Source organism: Gopherus evgoodei, chromosome 6 (genome assembly GCF_007399415.2).
Source record: "Gopherus evgoodei ecotype Sinaloan lineage chromosome 6, rGopEvg1_v1.p, whole genome shotgun sequence".
In the NCBI taxonomy this organism is placed as follows: Eukaryota; Metazoa; Chordata; order Testudines; family Testudinidae; genus Gopherus; species Gopherus evgoodei.
Genome location: NC_044327.1, coordinates 40,601,506 through 40,620,822, shown reverse-complemented (window position 1 = coordinate 40,620,822; position 19,317 = coordinate 40,601,506). Strand labels below are relative to the sequence as shown.

The window sequence follows — 19,317 nt, the reverse complement described above, 5'->3', positions numbered from 1 at the left end:
ACCGTTATCCAACTCAGTGTTTTGACTGAAGTGGAACGTTAAGTTAATAAGTTAACTAAGTTTAGTTAATAAGCTTTGCTGTACTGTCTTTAAAGGAGCAGTGAAATAAGATTTTGTGGGTGCTACAGTAAGAGATGCTTAGCACTGCAGAAAAAGACATTTTGGAGGGAGAACTTGGGGCTGGAAGGGTTGTTGAGGTCCTGTTGCAAAGAGTAACTGTGTGGTGGAAACTAGGGCGTGACCTGCCTGCTTGTATGCTGGCTGTTGATGTCAGAGCTGTCAGACGCAGAAGCATAGCATTGCATTAAGGCACTCAGAGTTGCAAGGCTGCTGTCAACTGACCTACTTATTGGCCTGGGCGAATCAAGAGTGTCACATTCCTCTGCTTTTATTTGGTGGAGTGTGCTGGATTTGGCAACTTTGGTGTATGTTGGGTGATAGTTTTATAAAACACAACTTTTCTTTGGCAAATTTAAAATCTTCTATAATGCAAGGAATTGGATAAGAGTTTCAAAAATTTTCTGAGGAAGGACCCTAAGCCCTCTCTTTTTATTTGTTGTTTTTACATCAATACAGGTTCTCTGTCTTGATCTAGTCATCTCATAAATGATGTTGGCCATGTTGGTAATTCTTAAGCGGCCATTTTTCACCAGAGAGGTACCCTCCTCTACAGCTCTACACATTGCCCAAATATATATAATACACACACACACACACACACACACACACACACACACACACACACACACACACACACACACACACACACACACACACACACACACACTCTTATGCTTGAGTGGGCTGGGGCCTACTTTGGCTCTTGAATACCTTTTAGACACCTCCTCGCCTCTCAGCCCCATTCTCTTTCCCCTACTGCATCCTGTCACCAGAAGATGATGCAATACCACATCATTTCATGACTTTGAATGCATTACAGCAACTACAATAATTGAATGAAATACATATCACAGCTATTTACGGCCCAGATCTGAAAAAAAAAAAGAAAAAAAGGGAGTCTTTTGAATCCATATTTAGGCACCTAAATAATTTTCTGAGTTTTTCAGAACCACTGTGCACCCTGCAACTCTGATTGACTAAGACATTTTGCAAACCTCTGTACCTCGCAATCCTGGTCTGTCAGTATGTTCAGCTGGTCAGACAACCCATTAGTTAAAATGCCAGTGGTTGCCTGAAGTTCTGTCTACACAATATTGCAGCTGAACCAGTGATAGCAACAGTGAGAAATTTTATAGGAAAGAAACTAGTATAAACAGACTATTTATAGCAGAACTTCCCCACCTTTGAACAAAAACTTATTATAAATACCTGGAAAAGTTTCTTTTTATCACAGGCCTAGTGTCAGATCCTGAAAGACTTCCATTTTTGCTTGTTTGTCCTGTTCTGAGGCACAGTTTTATTGAAATTAAATGATATTTTGCTTAGCACATCATGCCCAAACAAGGTGAAAATGGCAATCAGGAAAAAATATGCAGTATGCACAACAGAACAATTTCTATAATATTCTATGTGTTCAATAGGAAAGGATAAGTATAAATCATAATCATGGAGGGATGGAGTTCAAGGCCAGAAGAGACCATCAGATCATCTAGTCTGACTTCCAGCATGCCACGGGCCATCAAACCTCACCCACTTATTCCTGCATTGAACCCAATAACCTGGATTAAAGTATTTATACCCCTCAGGAGACTAAACCTACTGTGCACCATTGGCAGAGAACAGAAGGGACCAAGATGCACCAATGCTGGAGGCTCCTGCAGTGGCTGGCAATTGTTTTCATGAGACTGACCCAGATGATCCTAGCAAGCGACCCATGCCCCGGGCTGCAGAGAAATGTGAAAAACCCCAAAGGCCCTGCTAATCTGATCTGGAGGAAAATTCCTTCCTGACTCCAAAAATCACAATCACTTTGACAATGAAAATGTGAGCAAGACTCACCAACAGAGCACCAGAGAAAGAAAGAATTTTCTGTACCACCTTAAAGCACCAGCCCAGCCCATCTGGTATTCCGACTCCAACTATGGCTATCTCTGGTGCTTCAGAGGAAGGCAGAAGGGGAACAAAAACCCAAACAATAAATTACACATAAATGAATCTGTTCCCACTGAAGTGAATGGCAAAACTCTCATTGACCCATTGAAATGTAGGAGCAAGCCCATAGACAAGTGATTTAGCTTGTTTGCATTTTATCATATATTTATAATAAATGTAGAAACCTTTCACTTGGACGTGATAGAAATCGCATACAGATATAAATAAAAGTTAAGGTAAAATTTCTGTTTTGTGCACCAAAAATGAAAAGTTTAATGCATTACTTAATTTGAGGAAAGAAAAGAGGGTTCATGTTATGGTCTGGATGCCTTACTTTGTGTGCCAGTGACTTTGGTAGGATGAGAATCATGGCCATATACTCTTTTTAAATAGTATAACTTATTCTGTAAAGTGTTTGCACACAAAAGTCAATTGTCATTTGACTGAGTGTTTTGATAGACTACCCCTAGGATGCTGGCCATGCTTAACCGGCCATTTTTCTTTCATTAAGTATATGACAGTTTGCATTACTGTATTTGCCAAGAATATATAAACCTACAATAGAATGGTATGTGATAGTGGGGCTATATCTATACAACTTATGAATTTTGATTGATATTTTAAAGTTGTATTATGAAAATCTGCTGTGTCTTGAGTGCTTGTACGTGTGTGGGTCCACCTTTGCTGACGGGCTCTGTAGCATGTGTGCACCAGACCAATACAATACAAAGGTGCTTAGGACTTGAAGACCTGATTCAGGTACAAACATCTGAGACAGTGGATGAGCTGCATCTTTAGAAAACAGTTTTAGCTGACTCCAGAAAGGAGGTGGGAAGGTAGGAGCAATGGAAAGTTACCAGGAGTAGAACAAAAGAGACCAGGTGACCAAGAGGAGTTTTAAATAAAGAAATATACAAGAATAGGGGGAGTGAGGCAGAAAGAGGAAGGTTAGGGCAGGAGTGGGCAATGTCACAGAAGCATGAGGAAGAGACCAGCTAGTATGCAGCAGCTTGCATTTGGTGGGAACTCTGCGTGCCTCGATCCAGCTGGTTTCCCAAGGACTCACATTGTTTTGTATGATCCATACTCTCCTGTGCATGACATAATTAAGTATGAAAAGAACATGAAGGCATAGGCATCAACTCTGTTGGTGCTCCAGGGCTAGAGCACCCATGGAAAAAAAATAGTGGGTGTTCAGCACCCACCAGTGGTCCCGCAGATCAGATCCTCTCCCTTCCGCCTAGTGCCTCCCGCCTGCTGGTGGCCCTGCTGATCAGCACCTCCCCCTCCCTGGGCCTCCCAGTAGCTGCTATCAGCTGTTCAGTGGTGTGCAGGAGGCCTGGGGAGGAGGGGGCGGAGCGCACTTGGGAGAGGGGGCAGAATGGATGTGATAAGGGGTGGGGCCTCGGAAAGGGTGGAATGAGGGCGGGATCTGGGGCCAAGCAGGGGTCGAGCACCCCTGGGGAAATGAGGAAGCTGGCACCTGTGCATAAAGGTGTTATACTTTGTACAGTCTGTGTTTATTGACTGCTTCACATGTACTTCATGCCATGAGAGAGAGAGTTATTAAACTGTAAACCAGAACCTTCACTCTTTTGGGTGGAATTTTGGGAAAAGGGAGTGTTTTGAATTACCAGAATATCTCAGGGGTCATTCAGTGCTGCTCCTGGGGCCCAAAGCAGTGGGCTGAGAATCCCCATTTCCTAGAAAGGGTAACAGACTACGAGTCAGTGCCCAGGAAATGTGCCAGAAAGGTGTAGAGAGGAATCAGTGCTGCAGCCTGCTGAATCACTAGGAGCTTGAAACACCCCAGGGATCCAGAGCAGCACAGGCTTGGATTTCCATTATAGCAGTCTTGGTGGGGAGCTGGAACAGGGTACTTGGTAGGATCTTTGACAAGTATTTACACTCCTTCTGAAAGCTTTTTGTTGATTAAAGGAAGCAGAAAAGCTTTCTTAATATGAACACCTATAGAAAAAATATATAATTAAATAATGTTTTTGCTTTGTATGATTTGCTGTGTTTTCTACATTTATAAAGAAACAGGTTTAAGCAAAAATTTGATACAGACCATAGCCTATGAAATATACTTTAAAAACCCACATATAGGAGCTTAGTCCAAACATTTTTTTAAAGATACAGGATAGCAATATCCATCAAACAAGAAATATGATTATGTTAGTTTAACAGTATTCAAAGGAATTAAACTCTTCTTCAGTACTGTTCAAAACAAAGAAACAACGAGGAATGAATTCTCCATAGAGCAAAACATAGACATGAAATAATGAAGACTTCTTGAAAGCCTGTTTTGTAATTTTATACAGCAGGAGAGAAGCTCAAATAGGATATCTTTTTATGACTTGTAGTTTTATACTTATCGTTTTATACCTTCTCTCAAGCCCTTAGGCAATAACTGCCCATGCATATACCACCTAACCTCCTAGTTCTAATAAAGCTCAGTACTCTGATTCTGTGATCAAACAAAACATTTTTTAATCCTTTATTGTTTTGTTCAGCAGCTCTGGTCATCTAATTTTCAGCATCCTTGGCTTGCTGTAAAATTAATAGCTATTCCAAACAAAAATTGGTTCATTAGTGTAGGATCTTGTGCTCAATATTCCTGTCAAATATAACCCTGGTCTGTTCCAACAGATGTAAGCTTCCCTTTGGGGTGTGAATAATGATATGGCGCCCTGTTTTATTAAACTACATGTCCACATAAGCTAGACTGCAAATAAATATCCCAGATAGTGCTCCTTTACTAAGGCAAATTCACAGAAGGAATTAATATTGCTGTTTTTTTTCCTTGAGCTTTGTTTCTAACAATTGCCTTGATACATTATGAAGCAATTCCAAGAAATGAAAATGTGGTTAGTGATATTACTCCTTTGAATGGATGCTATTTATGTTCTTAAAAAAATGAGTTACAAAAATAATTACCATAGTTTGCTTTTTAACACATTATAAATTCTGAAATACAAGAGTCCTTTGAGCTCTTTGAGTGCTGGTCCCTATAAGTATTCGCGATGGCTACACATATGCCTGAGACTGAAAGGTTCGATTCTTCACTAGCGGTGTCCATTGGTCTTTTCCTGTGCCTTCGTGTGCTCCAAACTGGGGGCATAAGGGATGATGTGAACCAACTACCTTTCTAGTTCCTTTCTACTGCTTATGGGCCGAGATGGAACTTCAGTAGCATCCACAGCTTTCCTAGTGTTCCTGCCTTCTATTCAGTTTTCTGGTGGGTTTTTTTTGGTAAACTGTTTTATTTTATTGTAGCTAGTTAGAGTAGTGTTGGGGGCAGGAGGTATCCTCCAGGCCACCCCCACTCTTCAGATTACCTATAATGCCTCAAAGCCTCAGCTTTACATCCTGCTTGGCTTGCCCCCAGGTCTTCCCAGTTAGTGATCCATAAATCTCCTGTTTGTGCTGCCTTGGAGACTGTCTCATTCCATTCATGTACAATTTTGAGAATTCTGGGTTAAGAAGCATCTGATGGAACTCTTGAAGGCCACAGCTCAACCCTAGGGTTTCTGGGTTGAGCCATTAGCATCCTTTTGGACATGGCATTTTGCAGTCCTGTCTGGTAACAGTGCAGATTTAAAGACTCTACCAGGTGTGGATGGGAAGAAGGTAAAAGGAAACACTCATAAGAAGCAGTAGAAATCTGCACTTAAAACCCTCTAACATATCTGCCTCCTCTAACTCAGATGAGACTCTATGCCCCAGTATGGGTCTGCAGCTCCCAATGAACATGGGCCAATACTGAGAACCAGGGATACCCACAGCCCACTGCCTATGTAAGGGTTGGGTCTGGTTCCATCATCACAGAAGGAAAGGAGAGTGTGATCACCCTCTGCACTGACGGTTCCACACTACATGAGGAAGAGGGACTTAGCGGTACTAACAGCTACCTCCTGCATTGAATCTGCACTGTCCAATCCACCAACACATAGAGCCCCTCCTTACTCTTCTGCTGGACCCAGCTATGCTATTCTTGAGGAACTAGGGTTTACATCAACTCAGAGACACTGCTACTTTCTGTTCCAGTGATCTCCAGAGAGGTACTTACACTATTGGTACACTACTCCCTGGTCCCTTCCACCAGTTGGAGTGTTGACCTATGGGCACCAAAAGTGTGCCACTCACCAATTCAATCTACCAATCATGGCATAAGACATGAGGTACTGTCAGCTCTGCCTGTAGATGCCAAGGACCCTTATTCCTCTGGTGAGATTGAGGCCGATGCACTGACCACTCCAATGGTCCCAAGGTTTGGCACAGGTGCCCTCTCCCTGCCTCTAGACATACCAGCGGGCCTGGGACTAGTGGTGCCCTCCTCTATGGGGTTTTATACCCATACAACCCTATATTTGGGCTTTATTGGCACCCTTGGGTCTGATACTTTGGGCCTCCTGACTCCAAGGGATCAGAGCAGGAATATGAACACAACTCTTCTTAGTAGGAAAAGCCACAACCCCACCCCCACCTTCCCACCCAGGAGCACTGTGAAGAGGAGGAACACCCCAACCAGCTGGAACTGCCTGATCCACCTGCAGCTCTGTCTTCCTTGTCTCCTGACAAAGCAGTGATGATGGTTTAACCTTCACCACCTGATGATTTTAAACAATTTCAGGACCTCCTGAGGATGATTGTGAAGGCTTTACAGATCCCTCTGGAAGAAGTTCAGGATCCTATTCACAAGCTTCTGGGCATCCTCCAAACTATGGGCCCTGGTAAGGTGGCACTTCCCATCTATAGCACCATATTAGAACTGGCCCCAGCTGTTTGGCACACTTCAGTTAACTGTGCCACAACTCCAAAAAAAGACCGAGAAGAGATACTTTTGTCTCATCTAAAGAGGCAGAATATTTTTCCCCTTCCTGTCCCAACTTTGCTAGTAGTTCAAGCCAGTACCAAGCACAACAGATTGCAGTAGCCTTGGTTACCCCATCCAACAGGGAGAAAACTGGGCCTTCCTTGAGAGGAAGAGCTTCTCTTTTGCCAGCCTACAATTCCGGACAGAAAATTACCAGGCTCTGGATTTTGAAATGACTCATTATAATAAGGTGTCTCCATTTGCTAGCAAGCTTCCTCAGGAGCTCAGGCTACAATTTCAAACTGTTCTGGATGGTGGATATCTTAATTGTCCCTCCAAATGTCTTTCAAAGCAACTGACCCTATTTCCCGCTCCATGGAAACTTCAGTAGTTATAAGGTGCGTTTCTTGGCTTCAGTCCTTGGGGTTTCCTACTGAAGTCCAAGCGATGGTAGAAAACCTCCTCTTCAAGGGTAACCTTATGTTCAGCAAAAAATAGACAAATCATTCCACTCTCTCAAAGACTCTGGGGCTACTCTCTGCTTGCTGGGGATTTACTTGGAGGAAAGTAATCTAAGCCACTGTCATAGACAGTGTGTCGCTCCCCAGTCCTTCTTCCATCAATGAGCTTATGAACCACCCAGGAAACCAGAAGTTACACCACTGCAGGCAGAATGCACCCCATACCATTGCTTTCCCCCTCACCAGCTATCCCATGCCAAGAAGCCATTTTGATGGCACCTTCAAGAACTACAAACCAGTCTTGGTGCAGCCATACAGTCCAACCCCCTTCAGTGGCCACCAGTTCCATTTCTTTCCAATATGGCAACATGTTACTTCAGACAGATGGAAAGGAATTAATCTCCAAGTCCCATTCCTTCACTAAACCCCCACTCCCTATCCCTCTTCAGGGATCCCTCTTATGACAGGTTCCTCAGACAGGAGATAAACCCCCATCTTCAGTTAGGAGCCATAGAACCCATGCCTTCTCAACACAAGGGGAAGGGTTTCTATTTGTGATACTTCCTCATTCCAAGAAGGAGACCATTCTATATCTCAGACAGCAGAATGTCTTCATATGCTGTTTGAGATTCAGGATGACCACTCTGGATTCCATAATCTCTGTTGTATTAATTTAGGAGGAATATATGGGTTAAAGATGTAAAAATAGTCCAGTAACTGTCCAACATTAAACAGTGTTAAGCAAGGTTTGGGTTTTGGTATTCAGTGACCTCAGCCTGATTAATACCATGGCAAACGCATCATTAAAAATCCTTTAAAACTTTTATCAAACAAGACAAGAAGGGAAAACAGTCTTTGAAAATGTAAGTATTACATAAGGCTTTCATATTAACAACATCCCTTTTCCTGTTTAGCTGGAGAGCACTTTTAGATGTAAAACCTCCCTTGTCTGACAGTCTCTTAGATGATATTAAAGATTGCAATAACTAGCCTTTGGAGGAAAAATAAGAAATTAGTTGAGATGGGCTGGAGTAGTTGCTGCTGCTGTTGTTAAAGTCCAATCTTGTTTCATCCCAGGTGGTGTTTTGGGATCCAGAAGAGGCAATGGGTCCCTCTAACTGGCCTGGTCAGGACAGGACATCTTGCAAGATCAAGATGATGTAGGCCTGGGGTCCTAGGAATTAATGGAGGTGGCAGCCGTGATGGTGAAGATCACTCCAGTAGTCAGTTTTTTCTCCCTAAAGTCTCTTTCTTTAAGGACCCCAAAAGGGAGTGATGGGTGGAATAGCTCATCCCCTCATTATTTTGTCCATGAATTATGCCTGGTTTCTAACACACTGATTTTCCTCACTGAATTCTGGTTCCCACTTTTATTGTGTACCAAGCATGATCTTCACACAGTCTTGGAGTTATATCAGTAGGCATTTATGTTTGGACTAATTCAGTCTGTCTCCCTTTCTTACCTCTTCCCATCAATGTTTGTAATAGGTTATTGTGACATGAACTTCCATTTACTTTTTACAGTTGCTCACAGTTAGGGTAAATTTGTAGGCCCAATTATCGCAACATCCCTTTCCTCAACAAAGGCGACTGGTTTGCAGTTCTCAATTTGAAGGATGTCTATTTTCATATAGACATTCACCCATCTCACTGGAATTTTCTGTGTTTTTTGGTGGGACTAGAACATTACCAGTACAGGGTTCTTTTTGGCCTCTTGACAGCCCCAAGAGTTTTCACAAAGGAGTTCTCGATGGTAGTAACACACTTTGTTGCCAGGGCAGTCCAGTTATTTCCTAACCTCGATGACTAGCTGCTCACAGGACTGTCATTTGGGGAAGTTCAATTTACAATATACTCAGTTTCCTGTAATTCGTAGGACTTCAAATGAACCTAGAAATGTCCAGTTTAATCGCCATGCAGATTATAGAATTAATTGGAGCAACTTTGGACTTGACTTCACTCAAAGCTTACTTAGCTAAAGACAGGGTCTTGCAATCAGGGATCTCAAATATCACCTACCTCTGACTGAGTCCATAGATGACAGCTCATTTCTGAACTCATACAAGTGGCTCCCTGCAGATACAAAACACTTTTCACCAGGCTCCATCTTCATTGCCTCCAGCCATGGCTCTGCATGCTAAATAGAGATAACTTCGACAAGTTAGTATCCCTCAGAGTGTTCTGTCTTCTCATCTAGTGGGGAAAAAAAGAAATCTGTGTTTGTAGGGGTTCCCTTTGTTTCCCCTCCACCTACAAAGAATCTAATCACAGACCGCCCCCTTCCCTCCAGATTGGGGAGCACATCTGGGCATCCAAGGAGTGCAAGGTTCTTGGACTCAACAGAAGTCCCAGTTACACATCAGTCTACTCAATCTTCGGGAAGTGCATGAGGCCTGCAAAAGATTTCTGCCTTTCATATGTTCACATCATGTCAGACAACGTAACAGCAGTACTCTACATAAACAAGACACAAGCTCTGGAACTGGTGCATCTGACACCAGTTCACCCTATCAGCAGTGCACCTTCCCAGAGTAATGAACACTGTAGTAGACAGCCTCAGCAGAGAACGCTTCCACAGAGACTGCGAGTGGGTACTTCACAACTTGGTGGTGCCACAGAGACTGCGAGTGGGTACTTCACAACTTGGTGGTACAGAACTTCTTCTGTCAGTGGGGCCCCCTGTCATGGGATCTCTTTGCATCCCAGTTAAGAAGAAATGTCCAGCCTATTGCTCCTGTGTTGCTCAAGGGCACAATTCCAGAGGGGATTCATTCATGGTTCAGTGGTCAGAGCCACTAATGTATGCTTTCACACTCATTCCGCTCCTACATCATGTCCTGAAGAAGATCACCCAGGACAAATTGACAGTGATCCTAGTGGTTTCGTGTTGGCTGAGATAGTTTTGGTTCACCAGTATCTCCCAGATGTCCATGTGTTGCTGAACCTTCTGACTCAGAACAAAGGCAAAACCGTCCATCCCAACCTGATCTCCCTCTACCTCACAGCTTGGTATTTGGATGGGTGATAAGCATAGAAAAGTCTTGCTGCAAGGAAGTCCAATCCATCCTCAGCCACAGCAGAAAAGCTTCCATGAGAAAATACTATGCTGCCAAGTGGAAGAGATTTTTTCATCTGGTGGCAGCATCGCCACGTACATCATTTGGACTTTGGCATTCCTACCATATTGGAATATCTCCTTTCCCTGAAGTCTTTGGGTTTATCCATTAGCTCATTGTGTGTGCACTGGGAGCAATCAGTGCTTTCCATTCTCCAGTAGATAATTGTGTGGTGTATACCCACCCTATGACCATGACATTTCTGAGGGGTCTTGTCAGAGCCTCCAGTATCAGTGCCAATTCCTAACTGGGACTGTGATCTCCTACTGTTGGCACTTATGAATCCACCATTCGAGCCTTTGGCCTCCTGTTCCCTTCTCTATCTATTTATGAAAGTAGTCTTCCTAACAGCAGTCACTTCAGCTAGGAGAGTTGGAGAGCGTGTGGTTTTTATGGCAGACCCTCCCTACATGGTATTCCATAACAACAAAGTGTCCCTAAGGTTACATCCCAAATTCATTGCAAAGGTTCCCTCCAGGTTCCACGTGAATTAGACTATCCATCTACTGGTATTCTACATGAACTTTATGACACTAGCGAGGCTGGGAAACAATTCCCTGGATATTTGTAGAGCTTTGGCTTTTTTACCATCAAAGGACAAAGCCCTTTTGAAATCCCTGAGATTATTCTTCTCCTTTGCCAAGTGGATGAAAGGGGAGGCAATTTCATTTCAAAGGTTCCCAAAATAGCTTGCAGCCTGTATTCTACTGTGTTATGATATGATGTTAATTCCTCTTCCTCAAGGTATGAGGGCCCACTCAACTAGAGCACACACTATCTCGGTATCTTAACTGGAGGACATACTACTTCTCTGCAAGGCATACTTTTTGTAGGAATCTGTAGAGCAGTGACATGGAGCTCATTGCACACGTTTACCAAACACTACATATTGGTCTAAGCTTCTTTAGCATCCTTTGGTACAGCAGTCCTGCAATCTGTGGTGTACGCTGGGTCTTCACACCCTCCTCCTCAATGAGTACTGCTTGTGAGTCACCCACAGTGAACATCTACAGGTACCAGCATTTGAAGAAGAAAGGGAGGTTACTTACCTTGATAGTAACTGAAGTTCTTCAAGATGCATGGTCCCTGTTGGTATTCCACTACCTGTCCTCCTTCTCCTCTGCTCAGTTATTTACTTGATTTGCAACAGAGTAGGAACTGCAGAGACAGTTTGTCTTTGCCATCACTTTTGTCCTTGGTTCGGAGCACAAGGAGGCACAGGTGAACCAACAGATGCTGCTAGTGAAGAATATTCCCGGCTCAGGTGCATGGAGCACATGAGAACCACACATCTTGAAGAATTCCAGTTATTGTAAGGTACGTTACCCTCCTTTTCTTAGAAAAAAATTGCACAAGAATAAATACTTTTATCATTGTTTAGTTTAAGTACAAAAATAATCTCCAGAAGCTAGGAAATAAATCAGTCTCCCAAGTTTGCCAATCTTGGCCACTAAACCATACATATCCTGTGGTCCACAATTGAGTGAATCAGATATTGTGACCAGACATTTAATTAGGAGATAAAATTATATTCTGTGAAGTGGTTTAATTTCTTGCAGGTTAAAGTTTGACCATAATATGAGCAAGATGCTATCAAGCAGCATGTTTTTGAACATTTCTGTTTGCTGAAGGATGAGCTACTATAATCTCTCTTGTTTCCACAGGTTGGAGCCCAACCAGATGGTTATTCTGTAGTTCATAGAAAATGTCACTCTCAGTTTACTGACACAGCAGATTACAGAAGATGTGGTATCAACACATGGCAAGATGAGAGTGGGATATACGCTAATGTGGATATAAAGCAACGGGTCTTCCCAGTAACTAATCCTATACCGTCAAACGTGCATGAAGATAATTTCTAAGCAGTTATAATAGAATCTGAAATAGACACATTGTATGTCATGTATTAACTATTTTCCAAATATTCCAATAAATATTTTTAAATGCTTGCTACAGTAGATGCATTGTTCTGCAAGTGATCTCTTTATATTAGGTTGCACTATACCAACCTTGTATGAAGGTTTCCTATATATTGAGTATTTTTATGATTAAGCATTTTATGGCTCTTTTACTGATTATATATACACTGATCTTGGCTGAACACTGTTGCTGTGATAGGAGAGTTTATCATGGGAAGCAGTGACTGTGAAAAAGCTTTGGGGTTGTGGTGGATATGAGCTCCCGTCACAGGGCACATCACTCACTGGGCTGGTGCCTCCGCCTGGTCACTCTGGCGATTAGCTCTAGGCAGCACCCTCCCGGACCGCAGTTTTCATACTATTACTCTGTCTCTACATCTGCCTGCAACCCCTCTCGCTGCCTCAGGAACCACAGTGTCCTCTTCATGGCTCTGCCCTCTGGCCATGTCACCATCCATGTTCTCCCCCTTCTGGGGGTTAGTATTGCCAGTTCCCCAGTGTTGAGGAGGGGACCCAGGCCTGCCCACTGCTCTGGGTCCTGACCCAAGGACCCTGTTGATAGCAGCCTTATGCTGTTCTCCTTGGAACTGCTCATCACTTTTTCCAGGGCCTCTTCCCCATGCCCCTGCACCTACTCTGCCCTTACCTCAGAGCCTTCAAGCACTGCGCTGTCCAGGGTACTAGTACTCCTTCCACCTGCTGGGAGCCCAACCTTCACTCCATGAGCTCCAAACTGCTACTGACCCTGCTCTGCCCTGCAGCTCCTCTTATCTGAGCCTGCCGGGCCCAGATTGGTTTGCTCCCTGCAACTCCTCCCTGATTTGGCTGTGTCTCACACAGTCTCTCAGGGCTGCTTGGAGGATTCACTTTCACTGCTCCTTGCTGAGATTAACCCTTTCTGCACCTCTGTGGTCTAGACACCTCATCACAGCTCCCAGTACAATGCTCTGGCTTAATGGGCTAATGCACTTCTTGATGTATAAATGAGAATCTTGAGTAGGAACAGAGAGGCTGTTTTCCTCTGTTTTTGGCACTGGTGCGACTGCTGCTGGAATTCTGGTGTTACAGTTCAAGAAAGGTGTTGATAAATTGGAGAAGGTTCAGAGAAGAGCCACAAGAATGATTAAAGAATTAGAAAACGAGGTGTGTGCACTCAAATGCACTGACCTTTATATGTATAATTACTGTGACTGCATGTGCAACTGGTTATTTATGCACTAACGAGTTATCTATATGCACAGTGACAAATATGAATGTGACTCTGCAGGTTTATGAGATTTTTTTTGCATGTGGCCTTCAGTCCTCTTTTCAGAATTGGTCCCCTAATCTAGAAACAAAGTAGATAGTTATACAAAATGCATGCAATGAAAACCGCTGAGGCCAGGCACCTGTCATTGATGATGTAGTAGTAGGATTTTATGTTGTATAATTTAGAATGAAGGATAAAAAAAAATAAGAATAATAATGTAGCATATATTAAATGTATTGGTGTATGATTTGATCATGTCCTGTCAGCCACTCTTTTTGAATAGCAGAAAGGAATGGCCTAATGGGCCTTTGGTAGGGATACATCAGCCAGAATCTGTCTCTGTGCTGATTTTGAGGGTCACCAATTTATTGTAGGTTTAGCATTTTAAAATAAGGAAGAGAATGCAATGATTGTTTTCTTTTGCATTGCAACTTGGTGTTTCTGTTCAAAATATTCTGTGTAAATTAATTCTGTTTTGTGTGTGAATGTGTGTATTAAGAGATAAGTGTGAAGGCCATTGCTAAACCAGATGGTCTAGGGAGGAACCGGAGACGGGCGCCAGGAAGCTGCAACACACCCATATTGAAATGTCAGAGGAGGACAGATTGATGACTCTAAAGATGAGACAGGCACCTATCAATGGGGACAAGATAGCTGTGATCAAAATCAGCATGGGATAACTCCCTGAGGAACGTGATGAAAGAACAAGATAAAGGATGAGAAAGACAATTTAAGAAAACAAGCACTTGTCAAACAACAATTGATTACAGCATGACGGTGCAGAACTCATAGGTCCCAATGAAGGAAAATCACTATATAAACAGAGTGCCTTGCCATGAAACTTTGGGTTCGTCCTGCCAAGACTTCCCTGGAGCATTCTGTCGTGATCCAGAGTTTGGACTGGTAACTATACATCGACTGGCAGAACAGTGTATGTGTGGTGTGATTGAATGCATATGCTACTTGGTTTATCATCAATAAACGCAGCGTATTGCCTTTTCCCTTGGAAAAAGATCCCGTGTGCTTCTTATAAGCATAACAATGAGGCGATGTAAGCTCTCTCTTCTGAGGTGGAAGCAAGGGAGGCCAGGAGTAATGTTGCAATACAATATCATAAAAAAGAGATGTCAGTGTAATGCTGCAAAGATGTCTGACCTGATTGTATAGCCTGATTGCCGCCTGCTGTGCCACTGATATGGAAGGTTTAAGGCAACTTTAATCAAGGCATCAACTAGCCACTATATTTGTCCTTAGATTGAGATTGGACATTAATTCCAATACTAAGACAGTTCAATAGAATAATTTCCAGATTCAGTAGTAGTAGGTAATGAATAAAATATTCAGCTGTGGAAGTGGAGAGAGAATTAAGGCCTTCGGTCCCATAGGACTTTAACTGTATTTTCCTTTTGTGTGGTAAATCTTGCACAGCCAATCTATTTCCACACAGTTCATTAACTCTGACTCTGAGGTAGAATTTAAAATCAGCCTTGGTAAATACAAAGGCTTTTAATGAAACAAACAGATTCATGTAATTCTGTTGTTTTTCTATTTGCGGGTGTAGATGAGTGACCAATGATTCTATATGCACTTGACTCTTTCTCTCCCCCTTTTGTATGGTTTTTTCATTAGACAGACAGGAAGGTGTTAGAGGATGCCTTTAGGACATCTCAGAATTCATGAGATAAAGAGCACAAGTTTCTAACAGAATATGATACTTAGTTAACAATAATATGTATTTCAAGTTTGTTCAAATTAGTCATGAATATCAGCCTGCATTCTACTGAATAAACTAATTCCTCTAGTGCAACGGATCCAAACACCAGTAAGCATGGGTTACTGACCTAATACCACAAGTCTCCAAGGAGTGCATTTGACATGGATGAAAAGGGTCACACATACAAACAGCCCTGAATAGTACCCAAAAGAAACTGTGCATCCCAGCAGACTGTCCTGGTGCCATTCATGCACTGCAGATGTTCAAACTGGCAGAAGGCAGAGGAAAGCTGCCTGTCAGTGAAACAAACTGAACAGGAAAAAAGAAAAGCAAATGTAGGTAAAATTAGGCTAAGAACAGTTGAGAAAGTCCACACAGATCAAAAGGAACTACTTATAAATAGAGAGCATTGTAGAGTTCAGAGTTGTCCCTTTGTTGCAATACAGTGATTTAATACAAGCATTTTCTGCCCATAAAATATATATTGTATCCAAATGACTGTGCTCTGGATAAAGTATCCACATATAGACTAGAAATTACTTTGTAGATATCAGGTTGAAACTAAAGGCAACACAGCCAAATATTAATCACTGCTCTGGATAACAAAACCATATGCAATAGCTATATGCTGTATTTCTATGCACTGGTGGTTTATTATTAAGTGGAGCAATATCAACTCTTAACAATGCCAATCGAGGAGATATGAAATTTGAAAATGCTTTTGAAAGATTTTTTCATTAAGATCAGTGGAAGTCTTAGATGTAAAAGGAGGCCTCCCTCAGATAAATTGCTCGAAGCCCATTCAAGTGTATAAATATCGTAGCTAAAACAATAACACAGAAAAAAAGATGATGGTATTTCTAATTTTACTGACTGCTTATAGGATACTGGCCATCTAAGAATTTCACAGCATCTCCATATGAACTTTAATGACTGTATTAAAGGAAATATGCAAATGAAGACTTAAAAATACATGGGGTAAAGTGAAGACAGGTGATGTGGACAAGGGCCTAAATCTAGAATGGACCACTATACACTACCATGGAACATTGAAAAGAAATGTGAGCAAGCTCCCTCAAGAACTGGTAGAGCAGATGTTATTATAAAAGCCCTGGAGACTTTTCTAGGACCCCTGCAGGCAAAACAGACAAAGCTGAGACATTGGCTGGAACATGTTGGAGTCAGAGCTTAAGCATCTAAGTTTACATGTTAGAGAAGAACGACACTGATTTTACTGATGTCTCCGTAATCCTCTTCCACTCATTGTTGATGCACAATGCTGATTAAAATGGCAAAAGAGGAAATGTTCCAGCATTCCAATAACTTCTCATGGAGGTTTTGCTCCACTAAAAATTATAATAATAATAATTAATAAAAATATACCATTTTCACAAATCTGCAGTAGGCAAAGTTCCACCTGCCAATTCCTTGCAGAGTCTTAGAGATGACCTATTTGTAAGGCAACCCAAATACAAATATACAAGACATTTCTGCAGTGCATGGATGGAGCATTTGAAAAATTTCCCCAGTTATTGCTTCACTCAACAATTTTTGCTTGTGAATTCTCAAGGTATATAACTGGTTACCAAAGTATCAGTCAAGGCAATTCTCATTGAAATTAGCAGTGGTAGAAATCATGGACTCTCTTAAATATCAGCTTCAATGGAATTCTCTCTCTCACTGAAATATTGATATTTCTGCCTTGAAGAGAGTTGCTATGTCTTACTTCCTGTCTCAGTTGATTGACTGGCCAGCAGTAATATAGTTTAGTTTGCATCCATTGCCTAATAGCACTGATCAGCATGAAGTGTCATGTCAGTAAGCAAATCAGCCAAGTGATAGGCATGTCACACAGCTGCTATTGACATGAAACATTGAAAAGGTATCATGTGACATGCCTGTCATTTCACTGCAGATTGTGCCACATGCCACCAAATGATGCAAGTCCCGGTCACATTCTGTATAAGCAATTTCCAGTCTGTGTCCATTCCATCTCTCACATAGTGCTCAGAAATAGTTAAATAAAATGGACCAAATTCATTGCAGACATCACCCCATTGAAATCAATGGAATTAGGACAGAATTTGACCCAAAGGGTATTTTTACTTACAATGCTAGCTTGTTTTGATTATATGTAGATTAGTAAACGAAAATTATTGCCCATGATATTATCATAGATGGAAAAACAATATCCCTGGATAAATGTAATCCATTGATTAGTTTATGATCCCACAGTCCTGCAGTGATAGTCACAGGTTTACCTGCTGAATGCTGGATTTGCATTTGAGTGTAAGTTACTTGTGAGATGTGTTAGAATGATGTGTTGGTGAATGTATATTGGCTACATGCGGTGTTTATTCCACTATATACATGAAGTACCTTACATTCAGGAAACTTATTTTGAAATTCTTGTTTGAATTGCAAGGAAAGGAACCGAATCGCATAAATAATATTTGATTGGCATAACTAACTTTGTCAAAGCATAAAGAGATAGAGCCTGAACAAATATTAATTATTTTATTATTTAAAATTGTGAAATATAGTTGAGAAATGTGTCCACGTATTACTTATCTAGTCTGTAATTGGGGCACACAATGGGAGAAATTCAGTTAATTTATGTGAAAAAATACCACAAAATTCATAACAGTTGTTTCAACCAGCCCTATTGTGAGTATAATATCTGTCACAACTACTTCTGCATCAAGCATCTGTCCTGTGTTTGGGGTTTTATTACCTTTGGTCACAGTTAATCTCCTGATCCAAATCCCACTGAAATATTTCTATTTACTTGAGTGGAGTTGGATCAGGTTCTTATACAATGGCAGGCTGCTGGATAGCATAAGACTATTTCTGCTGTCTCTTTCCTGTTCTCAAGAGCTGTACAGTTTTGCTTCTTTGTTTTTTGATGAAAAGTCTTTTATCATTTCTTATAATTTCAGAAAGTATCACACCTTAATATCACGGCAAAATGGAGCAGAAAATGTCTCTTGATTTTGTTCTGACGCATTTTATACTGTTCCAATCATGAAATTATGACCTCACTGAAGTCAATAGGAATTCTTCCATTGACTTCAAAGGGGCCAGGATTTCACCTTACATTTCCACTCTATGCTTTGTATTTCCCACTTTCAATGTCCAGTTTGTGATAGCTGATCCTGTATCTGTTGAGTCTGTCTACCTGTATTTTGCCTATATTACTGGGTTAAGACAGAGTGACGTTTCTGTTTAGGGATCTCTGGTAGCTCAGTGCAAACTTCTTGTTTCCAATGATTTATACATTGTTCTCTTAGGGATTTTTTCCGATAGTGAAGTAGGATTCCATCATGTCTTTAGGTACTGCTCCATATTGGGATCAGCATGGAGCCACTCCACTCCTGTGAGAATTCTGGAGGCATTTTGCCTTCACAAGCTCCCAGGCATACAGGCATACATCCCTATACTACTACCCATAAGTGGGTGCATTGTGTTTTCCTCTTCATGGCTGGACAACTCCATTGGCTGGTGAGGAAGGATCCACAGCATCATGGCCACAGCTTCTCCCTGCCTCTTTTGGGCACTACTGGGGAGCAGTCATTGCACTGTCTGAACACAAGGATTATAACTGTGGCTGGCTGCTGCATAGGGTTTACAAGAGTTGGAAGCTCCTTTTGCACCTGTGCAGAAGCTGGCTACAATCTGGCCCTTAGAAGTAATATTTGGGGGTGTGGTTGTTTCCTCCATTGCTCTGGATGATACTGTGGTTGAAGCCAGGGAATGCTTCCACATAGAAAGAAAGAAACTGGAATATAGTTTAAAAATCCTTCTTCATTTTGGGAACTGTCAAGCACAAATGTAAGAGTCATAGATTGCTATTCAAATACATTTTTTGGAGGATGCCAAATTCCCAAAGAGCTAGAGTTTAACAGCTACTGGCTGCGATGTGGGCGTCAGACTGTTCAGCCTTTGGGTGATACACATTTATGTATCTGAATTTAGGTTTAGGCCAAG

The 19,317-nt window shown here is 41.8% G+C and overlaps 1 protein-coding gene across 1 annotated transcript in view; it reads left to right on the top strand.

The window, feature by feature from the left end:
* The window catches only part of C6H9orf135 (chromosome 6 C9orf135 homolog), a 52,709-nt gene extending 38,094 nt beyond the window's left edge, over positions 1-14,615 (top strand). The window contains exon 6 of the mRNA XM_030566767.1: positions 12,113-14,615. Coding sequence (XP_030422627.1) covers positions 12,113-12,310 — 198 coding nt within the window. The 3' untranslated portion in view covers positions 12,311-14,615. The remainder of the gene's footprint in view (positions 1-12,112) is intronic.
* The last annotated feature ends 4,702 nt before the right edge of the window (positions 14,616-19,317 follow it).